Raw genomic sequence first — 20591 nt, 5'->3', positions numbered from 1 at the left:
GTAAATGTCATTGGTAATTCAGTTTTAAGCTTAAAGCATGGTTATCTTGATTGTTCTCCCATCAAAGTGTGCTTTGGAGTCTGATTTATCCTGTTTGGAAAGCAGGAACTGAATTGGTTAGCAAAACATTCTGAATCACTTCCGACAGTTCTTCTTATGCACTGAATTGTATGGGGTGGTTTTTCACATGGTTGGTGTAGAGTTTGGAAACGCATGATTTTAATCAGTTATCTTTTCAAGGCTTGTTATGTGCTCGAATTTTGAATATGTCTGTGGCAGGGCGTGGCCGGGCCTTCCCGGTTTTCGGCACCAGTGTAAAGGGTTTAAAGGAAAGGATGAAGCAAGAACCGGCTTGACAATATAATAGTTTAATATAAAACTCAACCAAAAAGACAAAGACACAAAGACACACACACACCTCTCTCTGTCGCACTGCCATCTTCGTACAGCCTTTATCCCTCTTGAGGGCTAATTAGCCTAATTAGTTGCCGGGTGTGCTGAATCACGACCCGGCCCCACCCTCCACCCAGCCACAATGTCCCTTGTACATTGGAAAATATCCTTGTAATGATCCCGGAAGTGTTCTGGATCCCTGCAATGCCAGCAGGCTGCCCCAGGTGCTACACTCACACTTGTGGGGGCAGGAACATCTGCCTGAGGGGGAGAGCGGGTAAATCCTGAAGTTGCCGGGAAAGGGATAAAACGGCGCAAGTGAGGAGCCGGCATCGGCGGCAGATTTCCACTCCTCCGGGGTGCAGGAACAGGGCCTGAAGATAGAACAGAGTGAGAGGGGAGTGGAAAGAGATGGAAGAAAACACAGGGGGGGGGGGGGGAGAGAAAGATATTTTGGGCATGCCGCCAAATGGTCCAGCTGGACCGCTTCCTCCAGCGACTCCGGGCAATGGCACTGGACCCACTCAGCTGTACCTTCTGGAATCCAGCGGATCAGCTGTTCCAGCACCACTTGGTCGACCACCCCTCTGACATCGCGGTCCCCCAGTAGCCACATCTAGTAGACGTCACAGAGACATTGAGACAAGGCAAACGGGTGGCCGGTCCTCTCCAACTCCATCGACCGGAAGAGCTATCAGTGTTGTTCCAGGCTCCAACCAACCCGCTGCAGGATGGTTTCCTTCAAAAATGTTGTAGGCCAGGAGACTAGCAGCCGGCAGTTGTTGAGCTGTGAGCTGGGTCTCTCCGGACAACAAAGGGATAAGCCGGGCCACACACCGAGCAAGCGGCCAACGCCAAATCTCGGCGGTCCACTCGTACATGTCGAGGAAGGCTTCTGGATCATCTTCCGTGCCCATCTTCATGAGTGAGGGCAGTTGCAAGGGACTAGTGTTATCCGGGGTCGCAGCCAGGACTTTCTCCTGACTGAGGAGGCTGAGGATTGCCTGCCGGTCCTCTGCTTGAGCCATGAGGATCTCGTAGAAGCGCCGATCCTGGCATTAAGGCATTAAAGACAGGGGATGTTTTAAGAAATCGACATTTGTGTATGAAATATTTGGCCATTAAAATCAGATTATTCACTCCAAACTCAGTTGTCCTGTTCTCCATTTGAAGTCCAAATTTAACGTATTTAACGTATACTGGAAAGCATCCCAGAAGGTCTGGGTTACACTACAAGAGAAGAAGAGATGTTCTGCGGTTTCAATGTCATAATCACAGAAAGTACAAACATTCACATCCATATTAAATCTTTGATGCAAGAAGTTGTTACATGGATAAATCTCATTCATCACTTTGAAGTGAACTTCTTTTACCTTCGGTGAAATAGGAAAAGAAAGGTAACTGGTTCTTATCTTCACTAAACAATTGCTGGTAAATTTCTGGAAGATATGTTTTCTCTTGAATGGTGAAGGGAAGCAGATCGAAGTGAGGACATTTCTAAAAAATTTATTATTACATTTATTTTTATCTAAGAAATTAGATGCATCTATGATTAACGTGGGCTCTCGAGGAATAACCACAGAGTATGTTAACATGCCTTTTACTAAAATGATCAGCGCTTGTGGGATTGCCTGAATTACAGTTTTAAATTTCCTCTCAGTGCACATCAAACTGTATTTCCGGATAAAGACATCATATGTTAAGAAGTTACCACAATTATCTAATAAATGAACAATCGACCAGACACCCTTTTCCATCCATTCACTGTAGAAAAAAGATTTTCTCTTAATTAATATACTTCTGTTATTCCATATTGGGACTGTGTGAGGAGTAAAGTTATGTTTGTATATGAGTTTCCAGTATTGGAGAACCTGTTGATGGAAAGTCACATCTTAATAAGAAATGTATGCCACCAAACATTTTGAAGATTTTGAAGGGGAAATCAAACCAGAAATTATCACCTTTTATAATAAAATTTTGTAACCATTTTAATTTGATGGTACCATTCATTGGGTCAAAGTCAATGGCATTTAACCCCCCTTCTTTGGCAGGTTTCACTGTATCGCTTTTATATACATAATGATATGTATTTTTCCATATCAAATTGAAATTATCTTGATTGATCTTCTTAATTAATTTGTCAGGTATATCCAATGAGTAGGCTGGGAAGGTAAGTCTTGACAAGCTTTGCATTTTAGTAAGTAAAATGCGTCCAAAAACAGATAAGTCTCTTTGAAGGCAACTGTTAAGAATAGTTCTATTTTTTTGAATGATATTTTCTATGTTGGATGTTTCTCTAACCTTTTTATCTTTAGAAATTATAATACCTAAGTATCTGACTTCATTTTTAACTGGTATATTATACATATTAATCATGTCATGGTCTTGAATAGTTATAATTTCACATTTTTCCATATTCAACTTTAAACCAGATGCTTTGGAGAACAAAGAAATCTCTTTTAATGCCACTGGAACTTGTCTTGCATTCTTTAAAAAAAAGTGTGGTGTCATCTGCCAGTTGAGTTATTACCAATGAATTTCCCATGACATTTAGGGGTTGGATGTTCGGGTTATTTTTTACATGGATTGCTAGTAATTCGGCTACAATGATAAATAACAAAGGCGAGGTTGGACAACCTTGTCGAATGCCTCTCTTTATATCAAAGCGCTTAGATGTTCCAAAAGGCAGAGACACTGAACTATTGATGTCTGTATATAGCATATTGATTATGTCAATAAACTTATTCCCAAACCCAAAACACTCCAAGGTCCTTAAAGGAATCTATGTTGACCATGTCAAGGCCTTGTAAAGTCAAAAAGAATAATTCCATCATCCTTAATTAAGTGTTTATAGTCTAACAGATCTAATACCAATCTTATATTGTTATGTATAGATCTGTCTCGGAGAAAACCAGATTGAGAATCACTTATAACATCAGCCAGACCATTCCTCAACCTGTCAGCAATCACATGAGAAAACAGCTTATAGTCAGTGTTCAATAAGGTGATAGGGCGAAGATTATTGATTTATCTTTTGTCTTTGCCTTGTTTGGGAATGAGAGTTATTAGCCCCTGTTTCATTGTGTAATTGTCCTATTGCTCAAAATGTCCTTTATAGCCTCCAATAAAAATCCTTTCAGGTCAACCCAAAAGAATTTGTAAAAATTGGATGTCAGGCCATCTTGTCCTGGTGCTTTCCCTACTGCTATTCTCTTAATTGCTTCATCTAATTCTGCCATTCTGATCTCAGAGTCACATATTTCTTTAAAGGCTAATTCTATCTTGGGGATATACTGCCTCAAACCACCAAGGAAAATATCTGAGTCATATCTTGAATATTCAGAGCCATAAAGTTTGGAGTAAAATTTATAAATTTCTTCAGATATTATTTTATGATCTGTGCACTCTGTATCATTAATCATTAATGAATTAATTATCTTTCTCTCCTGTCTCCTTTTCTCTAATCCACTAAAATAAGACGTGTTTTTCTCCCCTTCCTCTATCCATTTAGCCCGAGACCTTACATAAGCCCCTTGAGCTTTTTTAAGATATAAGTGATCTAGTTTTTCTTGTAGGTTAATGAATGTGTTTTTATCATCATTGGACATTAGAGTTTTATCACAGTATTTATTAATGTCCTGTACCAATTGGATCTCATATTGCTTTTGTTTCCTATGTTTGGATTTACTGTATTGTATCGAAAACTCCCTTGCCTTAAACTTAAAGTACTCCCATCTACTACTATAATTGCCCACATGTATATCATTTTTAATTTTCTCTATCAAATTCCGGATCATTTTATTATATTCCTCATCTTTTAGAAGGTCTGCATTAAATTTCCAGTAATCTTTTTTATTTTTGGGCCTATTATCTGGATTTAATTCAAGATTTATCACACAGTGATCAGTTAAAGGTGCACTATTAATCAACACATTTGAGACATTGCTAGAAATTCCAGGGGTTGCTAACCATAAATCTATTCTGGATTTACTACTACCATTGGGTTTGACCCATGAGAATTGAATGAATATCGAATATGATATATTTCCTTATATTCAGTGACTATATCCGTAACTTTCGATAACAGCATTTTGTTCTGATTATTACCATTAAATCCATAAATGTTCACCAAAACAATAAAAAATCCCTTCAATATTTAACACAACAGCAAGCCAGTGACCAAATCCATCAGCTTTAAAAGTAATTACTTTCCCTGGACATTTATTGAAGCAGATGGCTACACCGCCAGATCGATTGGAACCATGACTGAATATAATCTTTTCCCCACATTGGTTTGACCAGAAGGTGGCATCAGCGTCACAGGAGTGAGTCTCTTGTAAGAAAGTACAGTGGGCATTTTGTCACTTTCAAAATAACAATACTGCTTCCTCTTGACTGAATCTCTAAGGCCTCTTGTGTGCAAAGAAGTTAACAATAAACTCGTCTTTAACATAAAGAAAAAAAGAAAAGGAAAAATACTGCTGTAACAATAAAGCAGTAACAATAGCCACCAAAGGAAACAAAAAATATATATAGCCTAATATATAGCCTAACTATATTAGTAAAGATCTCTTTTTAGTTCTTTAAAATTATAACTAATGGGTAATCCTCTAACATTCAAACAAATAGGGATGTAACGTTACCCTGCCTTTAACTGATCATTTTCAAAAGTCATTCCATGCCTATGATGACTTGTTTTTTTATTATCTGGGATATATGCGACGACCGTTTATGTAGCCAAAAGGTCCCCTGTAATATGCCTTCTCACCCGCTTTCCTTGCTTGCAGAATTTTCGGCCAGAGTTTTCCCCTTTCCAGCATGTCGTCCTTCGTCAAATCCTCGGCGAACCGGATCCCTGCAGCCTCACAGACCTGCGACTTTTTAGTCATTCTCCAGATGGCATCTCTATGTTGACGCTTTGTGAACTGCATGATCACCTGGCGTGTCTTGTTATCCTCCTTCCTCCCCAGGCGGTGTACAGTGTCCACGTATTCCTCCATTTTCTGGGACCATTCTGGTGCGATCTCCACCAACAGTCGTATCACCTCTTGCCTGATATTTTCATCCAACGTTACCTTCTCTTTGATTCCCTTTATTCTCAAATTCCAGCGCCATCTGTATATATCTTGCTCCTTTGACCTTTCTCTGAATTCATCAACTTCTTTCAGGACAGACATTTGGGTTTCCAAAGTAAAAATCCCATTCCTTGACCCCTTCAGCATTGAACTCAATTGACTTCGTAAGATTAGCAATCATCACAGTGTTCTGAGTTAGCTTAACGTCAAGCTCCGCCATCTTTTGGTCTTGACTATCAAACCTGGAGTGAAGTGCTTGAAACCTCCACCGCGGTTGGATTTTGCTTGGAAATTTTCTTCACATGTGCTCCTTTGGATGGAGTTAATGGCGGGGAGTTATTTATCTCGTCATGGCCTCTTTTTCCTTCACTGTTGGGCGCAGTCTCCATGTCCGTTCCATAATCATGGTCTGAATATCGCATAGTTCGGAGGCTTTTTTCATTGTCTTTTTTGTTCTTTTGTTCGTTCGGCATGGTCAGACAGTCAGTTCCAGCTGTTTAGCAGGGTAATTAATAAAGAAAACTCAAATTGAGGAACTTCCCCAGGTGCACTAATTTCCTCCAACCGTTCAATCCGCCATCTTGCCGGACTCTCACGTGGGGCAAGCTAGACCATGCTTTGCCAAGTGGAGTCGGGCCTGACCGTAGTTCTCTATAAGGGAGCGTTGCGATAAAACTATTGCTCCTGTTTATAATCAACAAACTGTCATCATCGCAAGCGCGAACGTTGGAGAGTTCTAATTATGTCTCGTCGCATCGTGGCGCTCCCTCATAAAACAGCAAGGAAGGCAGAAATTGCACAAATGCTTTATGTAATAATACCATCTGTAGAGTGAAGAGAAACGCTTAAAACAGATCTCTCCTCTTTCTAGAGCTCCATCTTATGTATGCATTCGAGATATTTTCTCTGCCATGTGAATCAGTTCATTTTAATTTTAATAACCTATGTAACAATAAACATAAGAATTATAGTAATACTATAACATTAATCAATTACACACATGGAAAACATTATCTACCTTTAATATGCATATCTGTTTTGAATATACAACATAACTGATTTAGCAGCAAGTTTCTCTCAGGACTTTATCTGTTAACATTTTCAATGCATTTTGTCAATATTAAACAGCCGTTTTTAAAGAAATTGGTGAGAATTGACTTGTACTCTCAAAAGAAATGATTTACCCAGAAATGTTCCATTTGTTAACATTAACAAACAATAAACACCACTTTTATATCATTTATTAATTCATTTTAATTCCAACATAGAGTAAGTATATTAATAGCATTTTCATACATTAAAATAAAAAGTTGTATATGTTAACATTAGTTAATCCACTATGAACTAACAATGAACAATTATATTTTTGTTTTAGTAACTAACATTAACTAATATTGATAAATGCTGTAAAATATTGTTCAATGTTAGTTATATCTTATAGTGTGAAGAATACATGTTGTTCCACACCGGTCTGACCTTCTGTCTTCCTTGGAACTCAAAAGGAGACGTTAGGGAGAAAGTTAGTTTCATTCTCAATCCACTTTTATTTTATGGGGGGGAAATGCAGTGACAGTGACTAACATTCTGCCAAAAATCTAATTTTGTGTTCCTGAGAAGAAAGTCATACAGGCTTGAGGGTGAGTAATGATTTTCCATCTTTCTGCACTGTGTTTTTAATCTAGGTGTAATTGATGATTATGGAGGCTTTTCTCCTTTTTTTCTTATGTCCTTTCTTTTGTTTTAGTCCCCGGACAAGTTACTTTTTTTACTAGTGAATGACCAAATAGTTTGTCCTAAGGACACACATATGACAATGCTTAATATCGAGCCCTGCTGTAACTCGAAAGTAATAGGTGTGTTAGTAGGTGTTTTCCCGACGATTGCATAATTCCAGCTAGGTTTGGAAGAATAAGTTCCACAGCTCCAGCGTGGGAACATTTTGGCTTTAAGCCGAGCGAGAGAGGAGTGTCCATTAATGTGAACGAGCCAGTATGTCGACTTTGTTTAAAAACGGTGTCAACAAAAAGTGGCAATACAACTAACCATAAAAACTCAAATATTCTTAAGAATTAAATTTAATTGCTCTTTGAAAGTGTGTACTTGCATTATTATGCTTTTATATTATCATTATATCGGTGGCATAAAATCGCAATTATTTCTGGGACAATATATCGTCCAACAAAAGTAGTTATCGTGACAGGTCTACTAGGAATTATGAAATGAATGTGCTTGTTGTCATTTAGGAGTTTTGTAAAGGAGACTTTTGTAACTCAAAGACTATTTGATCTATACGATGTTACCTATTCCCATTATGATTGACGCTTTCACATTTTTTAAGTTATACAGTGGAACTGTCACAGATGAGAGCTGTAACAAGCGTCTATGAACGAGATGTGCAAGCACACATGCGTAACACACACACAAACCACTGCTGCACTCGCAGTCTGGCTGCAAGCATAAATATTACACTATGTATAGAGATAGGGGTTTTTATTGTGTGTTTTGTAGTTTAATGTTCTTACATGCAGTTTATAGCCTCATTTTGATTTAATGCATTAAAACATCTTTCTGTTAGTGAGTCATCAGGATTACCACAAACAGACACGATACAATTTATACAAATTGTCATTTATTTGTCATTCAAATCAGCGTACATATGCAATATAGGCACATTTCTAGTTCATGTTACATCCACCAAACCTTAAATTGCAGCAAGTCCAAATTCCAAGCTTTTAAATGACACATTTCTCAAATGAGCTAGCAGTTCCAGATTAAAGGATTAAAAATGTATACTTTATATATATATATATATACACTCACCTAAAGGATTATTAGGGACACCTGTTCAATTTCTTATTAATGCAATTATCTAATCAACCAATCACATGGCAGTTGCTTCAATGCATTTAGGGGTGTGGTCCTGGTCAAGACAATCTCCTGAACTCCAAACTGAATGTCAGAATGGGAAAGAAAGGTGATTTAAGCAATTTTGAGCGTGGCATGGTTGTTGGTGCCAGACGGGCCGGTCTGAGTATTTCACAATCTGCTCAGTTACTGGGATTTTCACGCGCAACCATATCTAGGGTTTACAAAGAATGGTGTGAAAAGGGAAAAACATCCAGTATGCGGCAGTCCTGTGGGCGAAAATGCCTTGTTGATGCTAGAGGTCAGAGGAGAATGGGCCGACTGATTCAAGCTGATAGAAGAGCAACTTTGCCTGAAATAACCACTCGTTACAACCGAGGTATGCAGCAAAGCATTTGTGAAGCCACAACACGCACAACCTTGAGGTGGATGGGCTACAACAGCAGAAGACTCCACCGGGTACCACTCATCTCCACTACAAATAGGAAAAAGAGGCTACAATTTGCAAGAGCTCACCAAAATTGGACAGTTGAAGACTGGAAAAATGTTGCCTGGTCTGATGAGTATCGATTTCTGTTGAGACATTCAGATGGTAGAGTCAGAATTTGGCGTAAACAGAATGAGAACGTGGATCCATCATGCCTTGTTACCACTGTGCAGGCTGGTGGTGGTGTAATGGTGTGGGGGATGTTTTCTTGGCACACTTTAGGCCCCTTAGTGCCAATTGGGCATCGTTTAAATGCCACGGCCTCCCTGAGCATTGTTTCTGACCATGTCCATCCCTTTATGGCCACTATGTACCCATCCTCTGATGGCTACTTCCAGCAGGATAATGCACCATGTCACAAAGCTCGAATCATTTCAAATTGGTTTCTTGAACATGACAATGAGTTCACTGTACTAAAATGGCCCCCACAGTCACCAGATCTCAACCCAATAGAGCATCTTTGGGATGTGGTGGAACGGGAGCTTCGTGCCCTGGATGTGCATCCCACAAATCTCCATCAACTGCAAGATGCTATCCTATCAATATGGGCCAACATTTCTAAAGAATGCTTTCAGCACCTTGTTGAATCAATGCCACGTAGAATTAAGGCAGTTCTGAAAGCGAAAGGGGGTCAAACACAGTATTAGTATGGTGTTCCTAATAATCCTTTAGGTGAGTGTGTATATATATATATAAATATTGGTATCAGTGTCTGCCACAATGGGCTGTGAAATATTGGTTATCGGTATCGGTCTATTCTATTCTGGAAAAAGTAGAGGCTCGCTCTTATTTATTCCACTGCATTTCTCTAATTCTTTACATGTAATTGAACTAAATGATGTCATCTACATTAAAATACATCCCCACAAAATCAGCCTTGAGTGTATCTTAACTTTCTGAAAGACTTACAGGGTTTTCACCTGCTTGTTGGCTATTTTGACTTATTCTAATTTATTGTACGCGTAATGTACGCTTGACATATCACAACTGTTTGACCCCTCGCACCTCCAGAATAATGTTGTTATACATGCAAGGATGAAAACAAATAACTAAAATTCAGTTTCAACAGATATTAAAGCTAGAGTATGCAATTTACATCAGAAGCATGTTTTGTTATACTGGTTGTAAGTCTCTGCATCCTGACAGCAATCAATAAATCAAGTGCTCTAATACAAAAAAGAAAATCCATTATCTGTGGCAGTCACAGGCCTGTAAAAGGCCCGTCCAATCATTTCATTCGGCCCGAATGTAATGATTGGATGGTCTACATCGCTGACTCAATGGCATGAATTGGGGCAGGACTATCTGACTGTTTGAACAACTGCATGCAAGGGGCGTATTCAGAAAGCTGTTTCAAAAACGTTTATTTTTGCAATTCTGTTCGGTGGCAATAGTGTCGCAGAAATGACATACTCCAGCTTTAATGTCAGAAACACAAGGAGAAACCACAGTTAACAAAACATTCAATTAATGTAGCCTACATATTCGGCTCAATCTGGTAAGAATAAAAGAATGAATAAAAATAAATAATAACAGCCTAATAATTTCTATATTTTATAACTAGGCATATACATGGCATATTTATTTTAATAGAAACTTTACATGTAAAGGAGTTTAAAATGGGCGTTTTATTGAGTTTTGGCGTACTTAAGTCGGTTTAAGTCACGCCCACGTGCGGTTCAATCCAAATACAGATCATTTTGACTTCGCTACAGATACGGACACAGATAATGGATTCACAGCACACCCCTAGTGTACATATAGCAATAGCACACAGCAGCAATGAAGCTTCACTGGTCCATCAAATCATACACAAATATTTAAACATCCAGCCTAAATATAGTCAGCTCGGGAAAGAATGAACCTATTCTGTGTGTGAAAGCACAGAGGAACAGGCAAAAAAGCCCGTCCGCTGCCTACCCCCTAAGGTCAGTCACCTGACTTTTTTGTAATTTTGGTCTCGAGAACAGGTAGTAGAATGGCATCATTCAATGACCATGGTGACGGTCTGAGTCAGATCAAAATAGATCGGAGACAATAGAAGAGAAGGACAATGAGGATATTTTAAGAAGAAAAATAAGTACGTCTACCAGCTGAAATCAGGACATAATAAAACATTTTTGAGACCTGTTGGGACACACCTTTTCAAATGGGACCTTCCCAGGTAAACCGAGATGTCCGGTCACACTATCATAAACCAACAATTAAAATTTTATTTAGAAAAATGAACGCAGACTACTAGAGACCATCTAATAGGAAAGTGGTCAAATAATTTTAGTACTATTATAAACTGGTTTCAACCAGTGGCTAATTTTAATGTGAATGATATTTGAGGACAGTGATTGAGAGATAAATTATCTTTTTTGGAGCTTGACAGGACATGCTTACTGTATGTTTCTCAATGAATATGAAGAGAAAACCGTGAACATTATTACACAACGTTTACACAAAAACTTGTCTTTCCAGTGCATCTGAGGAGTGTCTGATTGTTTGAAAGGAAAGCACAGTGCATGACATTGTGCTTCACAGAAGAAGAAAAAAGGCACACAGGTTTGGAATAACATGAGGGAGACTAAATTGTGACAATTTACATTTTTGGGGTGAACTAACCCTTTAACAGCCTTTTACACAAGTGACAGTAGTTAAAATGTAAAAAACATATTTTAAATTACTTCTAATTAGTAAATGGATGATAATATTTGGCAGGTATGATGACTCTAGTTTAAATAATGTTTCTGAGTGTTAACAATTGTACAATGCGCCACTAAATACAATATAATGCCAAGACAATTTAAGAAACCTACCTCGAATGTGATGTAAATTGCCATAAGGATCCAACAGTGTAAATGTGTTTTAATGTGGAATTTTATTGTTCTCTTCAATCTATGCAAATCTTTCCCCTCCTGCAGCACACATACCATTACGTCTACTGAGAAATAGACTAGGCAAGTCTTCTCAACCTGCTGAACAAAGCCTACATCTGTCCAGTAAGATTTACTGTAGCTGAGACATACAGTTTCTCTGTTGGTGTTTCACCAAGCTGTATTTATACGCAAACATCTTTCCACACAGTTCACAACCAAAAGGCTTCTCACGCGTGTGGATCTTCATGTGTGTTTTGAGGTTAGATGATTGGTTGAACATTTTTCCACACTGGCTACAACCATAAGGTTTTTCACCAGTGTGAACATTCACATGCTTCTTGAGGTTACTTGGATCAGAGAATTGCTTGCCGCAGTGCAGGCATCTGAAGGGTTTCTCTCCCATATGAATGCTTTGGTGTCTTTTGAGACTAGATGGGTGACTGAATCTTTTACCACAGAGTGTGCAGTTGTAAGCCCTCTCCCTGGCATGAAGTTTCTGGTGCAAAAGGAGACTGCTAGGTTGAGAGAAAGCTTTTCCACAGTGTTTACACATAAACTTGTCTTTTCTGTGCATCTGAGGAGTGTCTGATTGTTTAAAAGAAAAGCAAGGTGTATATGACGATAACTCAGACTGAGAAATTACCACCTTCTCAGGCCCAACAGCATCATCAATGAGTGGTACATGGCTATCCACATCAGGTACAGACAAGCCATTAGAGTCTATCTGAGATGCATAAGAACACGTGGGATCTGCACTCCCTCTGTACATGAAGTATTGATTTGCAGAAGGCCCTGCGTTGCATTCAGCTTCAGTGTATGAGTGATTATTTGCTGTTGCTTCAAATCTTCTGGAATCCCATGAGGCATAGGAGGTGACAGACTGCAGGTTAATCTCTGCCTCTCCATCGGAGCATCTCTCCTTTCTGGATTCAACTATTTTTAAATATAACATGGTTAATTGGAAGCTGTACAAGTCGGTAAGCAAATATATAATATTACATCACCAGTAAAAAAGGCCACGACATGGATGTGATGAGAAGACGACCGATATATCGGTTTTACCGATTAATCAATGCCAATGGTTGTTTGTAATGCAGCCAAGACTCACTGTTTATGAACTAATTCATGATAATTAATGCAAAATGTTATATAAAAAAAAAAGATATGACGTGACAAGCGATCGCTGATAATCTACAGTACTATTAATGAATGATGATCTACTTTTAATGAATTACTGCTCATTCTGTATTTATTAGCCCATATAGCAATGTTTACTTAATGGTGTTAATGGTATTGTAATACATTGTAGATTATTGTAAAAGTGCATGTTTTGTTTCCCTTGAGTGTTTGTGTAACCTGGAAGTGCCGACATTTCAGAGTCCTCGGTTTATTTTGGGCTAACTATAATTAAAATTCCCATGTTATGCACCAAATCTTTGTGGATTTATATTTATTATTGGGATCTTGGTTACACAACAAACAGGCATGTGGGATTTTACTCAATTTTGACTATGTCTGTGCCCAAATGTATTTTATTTTTACATTCCATAAATCAGTTTTAAAACATTATCAGCCCTTTCCACCACTTTAGTTATCGGTATGGGCAAAATCCACTATGGGTCATCCTCTAGATGTGTCATCTGCTTGTAGACACTAGACAGCTGGATATTTGGATTATTATGTAAAACAGACACCTAACACCTCTGAAATAAGTCACTGAGTCAACTAAATACAATTTTGTAATTACCACGGAGTATGTGTGTGTCTTCATCTGTCACATTCAGCTCTGGGTTTTCATCCTTAGGGAGATCAGGTTGCATGCCATTGGACTGACAGGGGAAAAAATCATTGAAGGTACATTTTGTAAAGTTAAAAATAATTAACTTTTAAATTGGAGACATGAAGTATTAAACACGCTATTAAAGGAGCTTGTATTGTCAAATCTGAAATTTGTTCAGTGTTGGTTTTACCAGGATTCTGTTGGAAATAAAACCAACTCATTCCAAAACCTTTCCTTACAGGTTCTAGATTCAAAAGCGAATAAGTCTCTTTACTAGCAATCTTTTATCTAATAGACCACAACCAAACATATTGACTATGAATAAGTGAAAATATCCATTGCCTGAGAACAAAATCCATATTTTGGTTAATCTTTTATTACTTCCTTTTAATATACTACTGTTCATATTTAGAGTATATGGGCCATCAGCAAACCAGCAGTTTGCAGTCACTCATACTGACCTCTCGACGGCAGTGTTGATTTGTATTGTGGTCAATGAAGTTATCTCTGTTGACTGTTCCAAAGACCCCTGCATTTATAGACTGGGGGTCCTCTTTATCTACAAAGTGGATGTAACGGGAAAGGTAAGAAAGCTTTAATATGTTTCATTATGCTTTGGTGAAAAGATGTTCTATAAAGTCAACAAATATGTTTACCTTTATAAAATTTTCAATATTATTAAAATAGCAAAACGCAACATAAATTAAAAATTTTTTTTTCTTAATATTTGTATTCAAGCATATATGCATGTTTATAATTATATTCATACATTAATAGACAAGTGCTTACTCGTCAAATTTTGTCCCCAAACTACATGAGACCTGACCGCTGGGTTGTACATTTTAACCCTAAAATAAGTTACATATAAAACCATTACTAAAGACATCAAAGCACTATACGTACAATTTTCAGCAATCCTTGCTTCTCCGTCAGACTGTCCACACCTTATGCTGTCAGTTTTCTCCTCTTTAATGATAAGAACATCTGGCTCTTCATCCCTTATAGACTGATACATTTACACAATGTTGTCATCATTTATTTTACACAAAATTCCCTTATTAAAGCAGAAATTGGAAATAATTTGTTATCAATTTACATTGGTCTTGGCACATTTTGAAACTGACACAAAAAGGGGAGGTAACACTTCTGTTAATTGTCCATGATGACAATGTTTTAAATTGATGTTTTTATTCAGTTGTTTATTATACAAAGAAAGAAAAAAAAAGATGAAGTACAAAGCTCAAGAGTATGTTATTTAAGGTAAAGCCCAGAGTGCACTTCGGTTTTGACGCTATAGTCGAATGCTCAGACTTACAAAGTATACTCCATATACTCACCCTGCCCATTATCTTTTTGGACTGTTGCCTTCTGGCTGACGCTTTAGAGCACCAGAACCATCAGGCACAGTTTTTTCCCTCAAGCTATCCGTATCATGAACGGTTAAAACTGCACCTTTGAGCAATAATTATGTGCAATTCACAGCATAGTCTTTTTATATTATCTAACACATCCAACCTCTTCTGCCATTACATTCCCTTGCACTGTATATAATAGATTTGTATTTAGATTTGCACTACGTATGTATATGTATAAATGTGTGTGTCTGTGTTTGTATGCATATTATATATATATATATATATATATATATATATATATATATATATATATATATATATATATATATATATATATATATATATATGTATATATGTATATATTGTCTTATTGTGTATTCTATATATACTATATGTTCTATTAATTTATTTTTTTTATTCAGTTTTTACTTATTTTTTATTACTATCTATATCTTGTTGCTGTTTTGTATTGTTGTGCACTGGAAGCTTTTGTAACGACAAATTCATTGTATATGTAAGCATACTTGGCAATAAAGCTGATTCTGATTCGACTGTGCTCGAATACACAGGCACATGCACACTACTACTGCTATGAGATATTGGACTACTTCTCTTCAGGAGTTCAGACCCATTTAGACTGTAGTTATACAAATACAGAAATCTCCTGACATCTTCACACATGCAGGCCAAACGCATTCAGAGCTCAAGCATTCTGCTGATAATTACATTTGCATCACATATTCCTTTACGCATACGCCTAGCATTCATGTCTGATCGAAGTATACTTTGGGCTTAAGCCTACTATAAAGATTGACTCCTACTGAGGTAGAATAATCACAGAGATGAAATCTGGAAGATTCAAAGAATATTCCGAGGTTAATAAAAGATAAATGGACATCAATCAACATGTGGCATAAAGTTTATAACCACAAAAAAACTAAACAAAAACTTTTCCTTAAAAAAAAGAAACAGCAAATATCGAGGTTACAGTTACAATTTTTAGAGGGTTTAAAAGGTAGAAATGAGAAGTGTATCATTATATAAAATAACTTGCATTGATTATTCTGTTAAAACATGTGTATTTTTTCAGCTGTAACGTTTAAGTTCTAAACTCGGATATAAATTTCTATAGAAATTTTAGTAAGCGATTTTATCACAATAAAATCATGTTAACATCTGTTGGCTGTAGGTTTGAAACAAAGGATGCACCGATCCGATATCTGGATAGGTATAGGCTCCGATACTGAAGCATTTAGACGGATTGGGTATCAGTCTGACAAGCCTGATCCAAATCCGATACTGTATGTTAGTCATGTTCGTTACTTTCAAGTAGGGCTGGGCGATACAGCTAAAAAATGTATCATGGTATAATGTTTCATATCATTTGGTATCGATAATTATTGATACATTTGAATAACCTTTTTTAAACAAACACCAGTATAAAAGCGGTTTGCATTTAACCACTGTATTTGTAATTTTTCCAATCTATTAATGCAAACAAAAAATAATTTTAGTTTTAACAGTCAAAAATAAAATAAAATTTAAACAAATATCGTCTTTCTTATATCTTATATGAAGATTAAGAATACATAAGTGTTAAAGAAACTTTTGAACTTAATAAATAAAATGTTACAAAAATCGTTTGGAGGATATCTCATAAGGCATTGTTGCCGAGTACCTCTCCATCATGGACTGCTTGGGGGTTGTTTGTTGAGGTGAGGTAGATATAGGTTGTGGCAGACACACAACAGTGTCCTGATGTTGGTCAGACGTAAAGACCAAAAAACTGCCACACTGTCAAGCTGACATGTCCTTTTTGTTTATTCATAATCTCCTCATCGCCGGCAGGCATGGCACTTTTTCACATGTGTTTGTGTGTTCTGATGTCACATGGTTGATGGCGCAACCGAAACACAGCAACACAACTTGTTATTGGCTGTTTGCTTGTCACTCGTAGCACGCTCCTTTATCAAGCCATATGACAGGCCGTTTATGATCCAGGGATGGCGCATGCTTGAGGGTTGTTCATGCAACCAAACTTCATGTCTATTTACATTTGAATGCATTTAAATGAAACTATCGAACGTTATATTTTTTATAGCATTATCGATAAAGGTGAACCGTCGATAAATAACGATACCGTTTTATCACCCAGCCCTACTTTCAAGCTCAAAATATTACATAAAAGATCCATTGAAACACAATTAAAGTAGTTCATATGACTCGTGCATTTTATTCAAAGCTACTTGAAGATGTGCGATTGCTCTGTGAATCACAAAAGGCTGTGTTTTATAAGTAAATATATAAAGAGAGTTCAGAATGTCAAAATAAAAGTGTGAGGGTTTAAATGTTAAATGTGCACAGTTGAGATATATTACTATTAAAATATATTATTATTTGTTTACAAATTATAATAATATTTAAGTTGAATGGGTTCCAAAGAATAACTTTGTAAACTTTCCTTTAAAGTCCAGATACAAGTTGATATTTTTTTTTTGCAAAACATAAAACGGCTTCTTTTCTACTGATGACTTATACTGGAATTACTGTTAATTTTGCTGCTACATTATCCTATGTATCCATTAACTAGTATACTAGTTAATAATAAAGTGTTTCTTGATAAGCTATACATTTATATTGAAATAATGTGTAGTTAGAGGTTTGTGTTTCTTTACATATTAAAGAGCATACCCAATTAGTTCCACACAATAATGTAAAGATATTCTTAACTGATCATGCAAAAAACAACAGCATCGTATTGTATTGGACAATACTGCGATTTCCGATATCGGAAGAGAAAAAGTGGTATCGGTGCATCCCTATTTGAAATAGTGAGTATTTTAACATTAACAAATGGGCACCATTCACTTCCGTTGTAAGTACCTCACCGTAACCCAGATTTATCCGTTTTCAAAGAAAAGGAGGGACGAGTCTAAATACATTTTAATGGTAATCAACATTATGCCACAAATGCAGTCGATGGAGGTTAACCTGTATTGAACCTAAAAATACACCTTCAAGTAGAAAGTAAAGGCACTGTTAGCCATGCGTTGACTTAAAGATATTGTAAACAGCAATAATATAAATAAAAAAAAGAAACGAAAATTACCAAATATGCAGAATGTCCTATAGTCATTGCAAATCATGTTAATAACTCAAAACTTTGTGGGAAATTATCCTATATTCAATAGAGGCTGTGGTTCATTGGTTAAATAAAATACTGGTGGACAAGTTTTGCAGAAGGGAGTGCAAGTATCAGTTTCCAACATCCTACTGATATTTTTTTTTTCTTTTTTTTTTTTTAAATAAATAAATACTTTTAGCTTTGGAAAAAATTGCTTGTGTTGATCTAAGTGAATTGAGCATGTACAAATACCGGACAGAAATAATAATATATCACAACCAACTAATGTATTGTATAGGGAACACAACTGAGGACATTTTGCATTAAATTACATCCTATATCTGTGCAGCATTTGGAGTATAGTTACTTCTCTACAACAGTTAACAGTAGGCCTACACTTGATTTGAATGGATATACTGACCTGATCAAGTGTTTTGGTTTGTAGTGAGCCCTCACCCGAACGGGCTGATCCCTCTCCATCACTACACTCATCATTCAGCGAACCCACTTTCACTCTCACGATTCGCTCTGTGAACAAGATATCTTCTCAATGAGTACACAAGTTTTAATACTCTTGTATATATAATTGCATAATGGCATCACCGCTCTTTTACCTGCTACTTTGTCGTGAGCACTAGTTGTTGTGGTCGACGCGCTCCTAAGTTTATGCGCTCTGCGATAAAACGATTCCCGGATTTCTGTCATTTTCAATTTCTTTTTAAGGAGGTTATTCTCCTTTTGTCTTTGGGATATTTCGATTTGTAATTCGGCATAGCTGTCCTCAACAAGTCTGCAGATTTCTGCTACAGCGGCGTTTGCGAGCACTTCCATAACTGAGGCGATTTGTGTTTGAAACGTTAAAATATTGGCCATTGCGCTAGAGTCTACAGGCAATGCTACAGTACCTTGATATTAGGGAGGCAGCTCATAGCAATAAATCCTTTAAAAATGAGTGTATCTTGGTGTGTGCGGAAGCTATCTAAAGGCGAAGACAACGAGTCGACGACGTCCGCTTGTGCTTTTTAAAATAAAAGCTCCTCGTCTTAATATGATTTTTTATTTTATTGAAGTTTAACAAAACAAATAGTAAGAACATACAAAAACGTCATTAATACAGAATACAGCATATTAAACAAACAAAGAGCCAGGGGGAGAATCAAATAAATACATTAAAGCTAGAACATAACAAAATGGTTTTAGCAGCCTTCTTATTTTTAGAGTCATAGATGGATTTAAGGTACTGTTGTGTCTCTTTACCAAAAGCAACAAAGGAAGGTTTAGAATGACAAAATTTGGCTTTATGAATATGATATTTCCCCAAAATGATCAATAAGTTAATTAGGTATACTTCTTCCTGAATTTTACCTTTGTAAGCATGGAGACCACACAGCACATCCCTCCATAATCAAAGAGAAATTAGCGAAAAGCTTACCAGCCTTAATATTTATTGAGTCCCTGAAATCGGTCGCGAAATCACAAGACTGTCTGACGATCACGATTGGCCGTTTCCACCTTAGTTAGCAGCTTAAATCAAGCCAAAAAAATTATATATATATATATATATATATATATATATATATATATATATATATATATATATATATATATATATATATATATATATATATATATATATATGTCATTATACTTAACTTTTTTATATTTCCTTGACATTTAATTGTTTTTATCTGTTCTCTGTCAAAATAAATAAATACATTTTTGATAATTTTTTTAGTCTGCATTCATCAATCACATCACAGCTATAAAAAAAAATTGTTTTGGGCAAATGAGAACATAAATTAGGTTAGACTACTGCATGCTAGAATGGTCATTAAAATGCAGAGATGGGACCAAGTCACACATGTGCAAGTCTCGAGTAAGTCTCAAGTCTTAACCTTCAAGTCTCAAGTAAGTCCCAAGTATTTTTTTCTTGGGCAAGTCAAGTCAAGTCAAGTCACAGGCTATGTCAAGTCAAGTCCAAGTCAAGTCACAGGCTATGTCAAGTCAAGTCCAAGTCAAGTCACCTTATTGTTGTAATTTTACCTGCAGAATCTGATCATAATAAAGTGAAAAGACAAGATATATGTAACTGTCAGTAAATTACAATACTCATGTTCAGTAAAATACATCATGGAATCAAACAAAATTGTAACTTCATAAAATTATTTATTTTTCACTTCTGCCAACAGTGTTTGAAATGTTTTAAATTTTCAACATTGAGTCCATAAAACAAATAACAGCTTAACATCCAACAGACTCCTCTCTGAACACCTCCCTCTCTCTCTCTCTCTCTCTCTCTCTCTCTCTCTCTCTCTCTCAAACACAGTTACATACATTAAACTTTGTTACATTTCTCCTCTCTCTCTCACACACACTCTCTCTCTCACACACACTCTCTCTCACACACACACACTCTCTCTCACACACACACTCTCTCTCACACACACACACTCTCTCACACACACACTCCCACACCCACACTCACTCACTCACTCTCGCGCTCACACACACACACTCACTCTCGCGCTCTCACACTCCCACACCCACACTCACTCACTCACTCTCGCTCACACACACACACACACACACACACACACACACACACACACACACTCACACACACTCACTCACTCACTCTCGCGCTCTCA

General features: G+C 36.9%; 1 protein-coding gene across 1 annotated transcript; it reads right to left on the bottom strand.

The window, feature by feature from the left end:
* Positions 1-423: 423 nt before the first annotated feature.
* Positions 424-18941, bottom strand: LOC127644453 (zinc finger protein 397-like). Its single transcript, XM_052127639.1, has 7 exons — positions 18558-18941; positions 18365-18471; positions 14368-14470; positions 13926-14023; positions 13432-13513; positions 11625-12617; positions 424-767 (listed from the first exon to the last, which is right to left on the bottom strand). The coding sequence occupies exons 1-6, from the start codon at positions 18814-18816 to the stop codon at positions 11815-11817; spliced, it is 1452 nt and encodes a 483-aa protein (XP_051983599.1). The 5' UTR covers positions 18817-18941; the 3' UTR covers positions 424-767; positions 11625-11814.
* Between the last annotated feature and the right edge of the window lie 1650 nt (positions 18942-20591).

The sequence above is a fragment of the Xyrauchen texanus genome, chromosome 5, assembly GCF_025860055.1.
Source record: "Xyrauchen texanus isolate HMW12.3.18 chromosome 5, RBS_HiC_50CHRs, whole genome shotgun sequence".
NCBI lineage: Eukaryota > Metazoa > Chordata > Actinopteri > Cypriniformes > Catostomidae > Xyrauchen > Xyrauchen texanus.
Note: the sequence above shows the minus strand (reverse complement) of the source record. Positions and strands in the feature narration are given on the sequence as shown.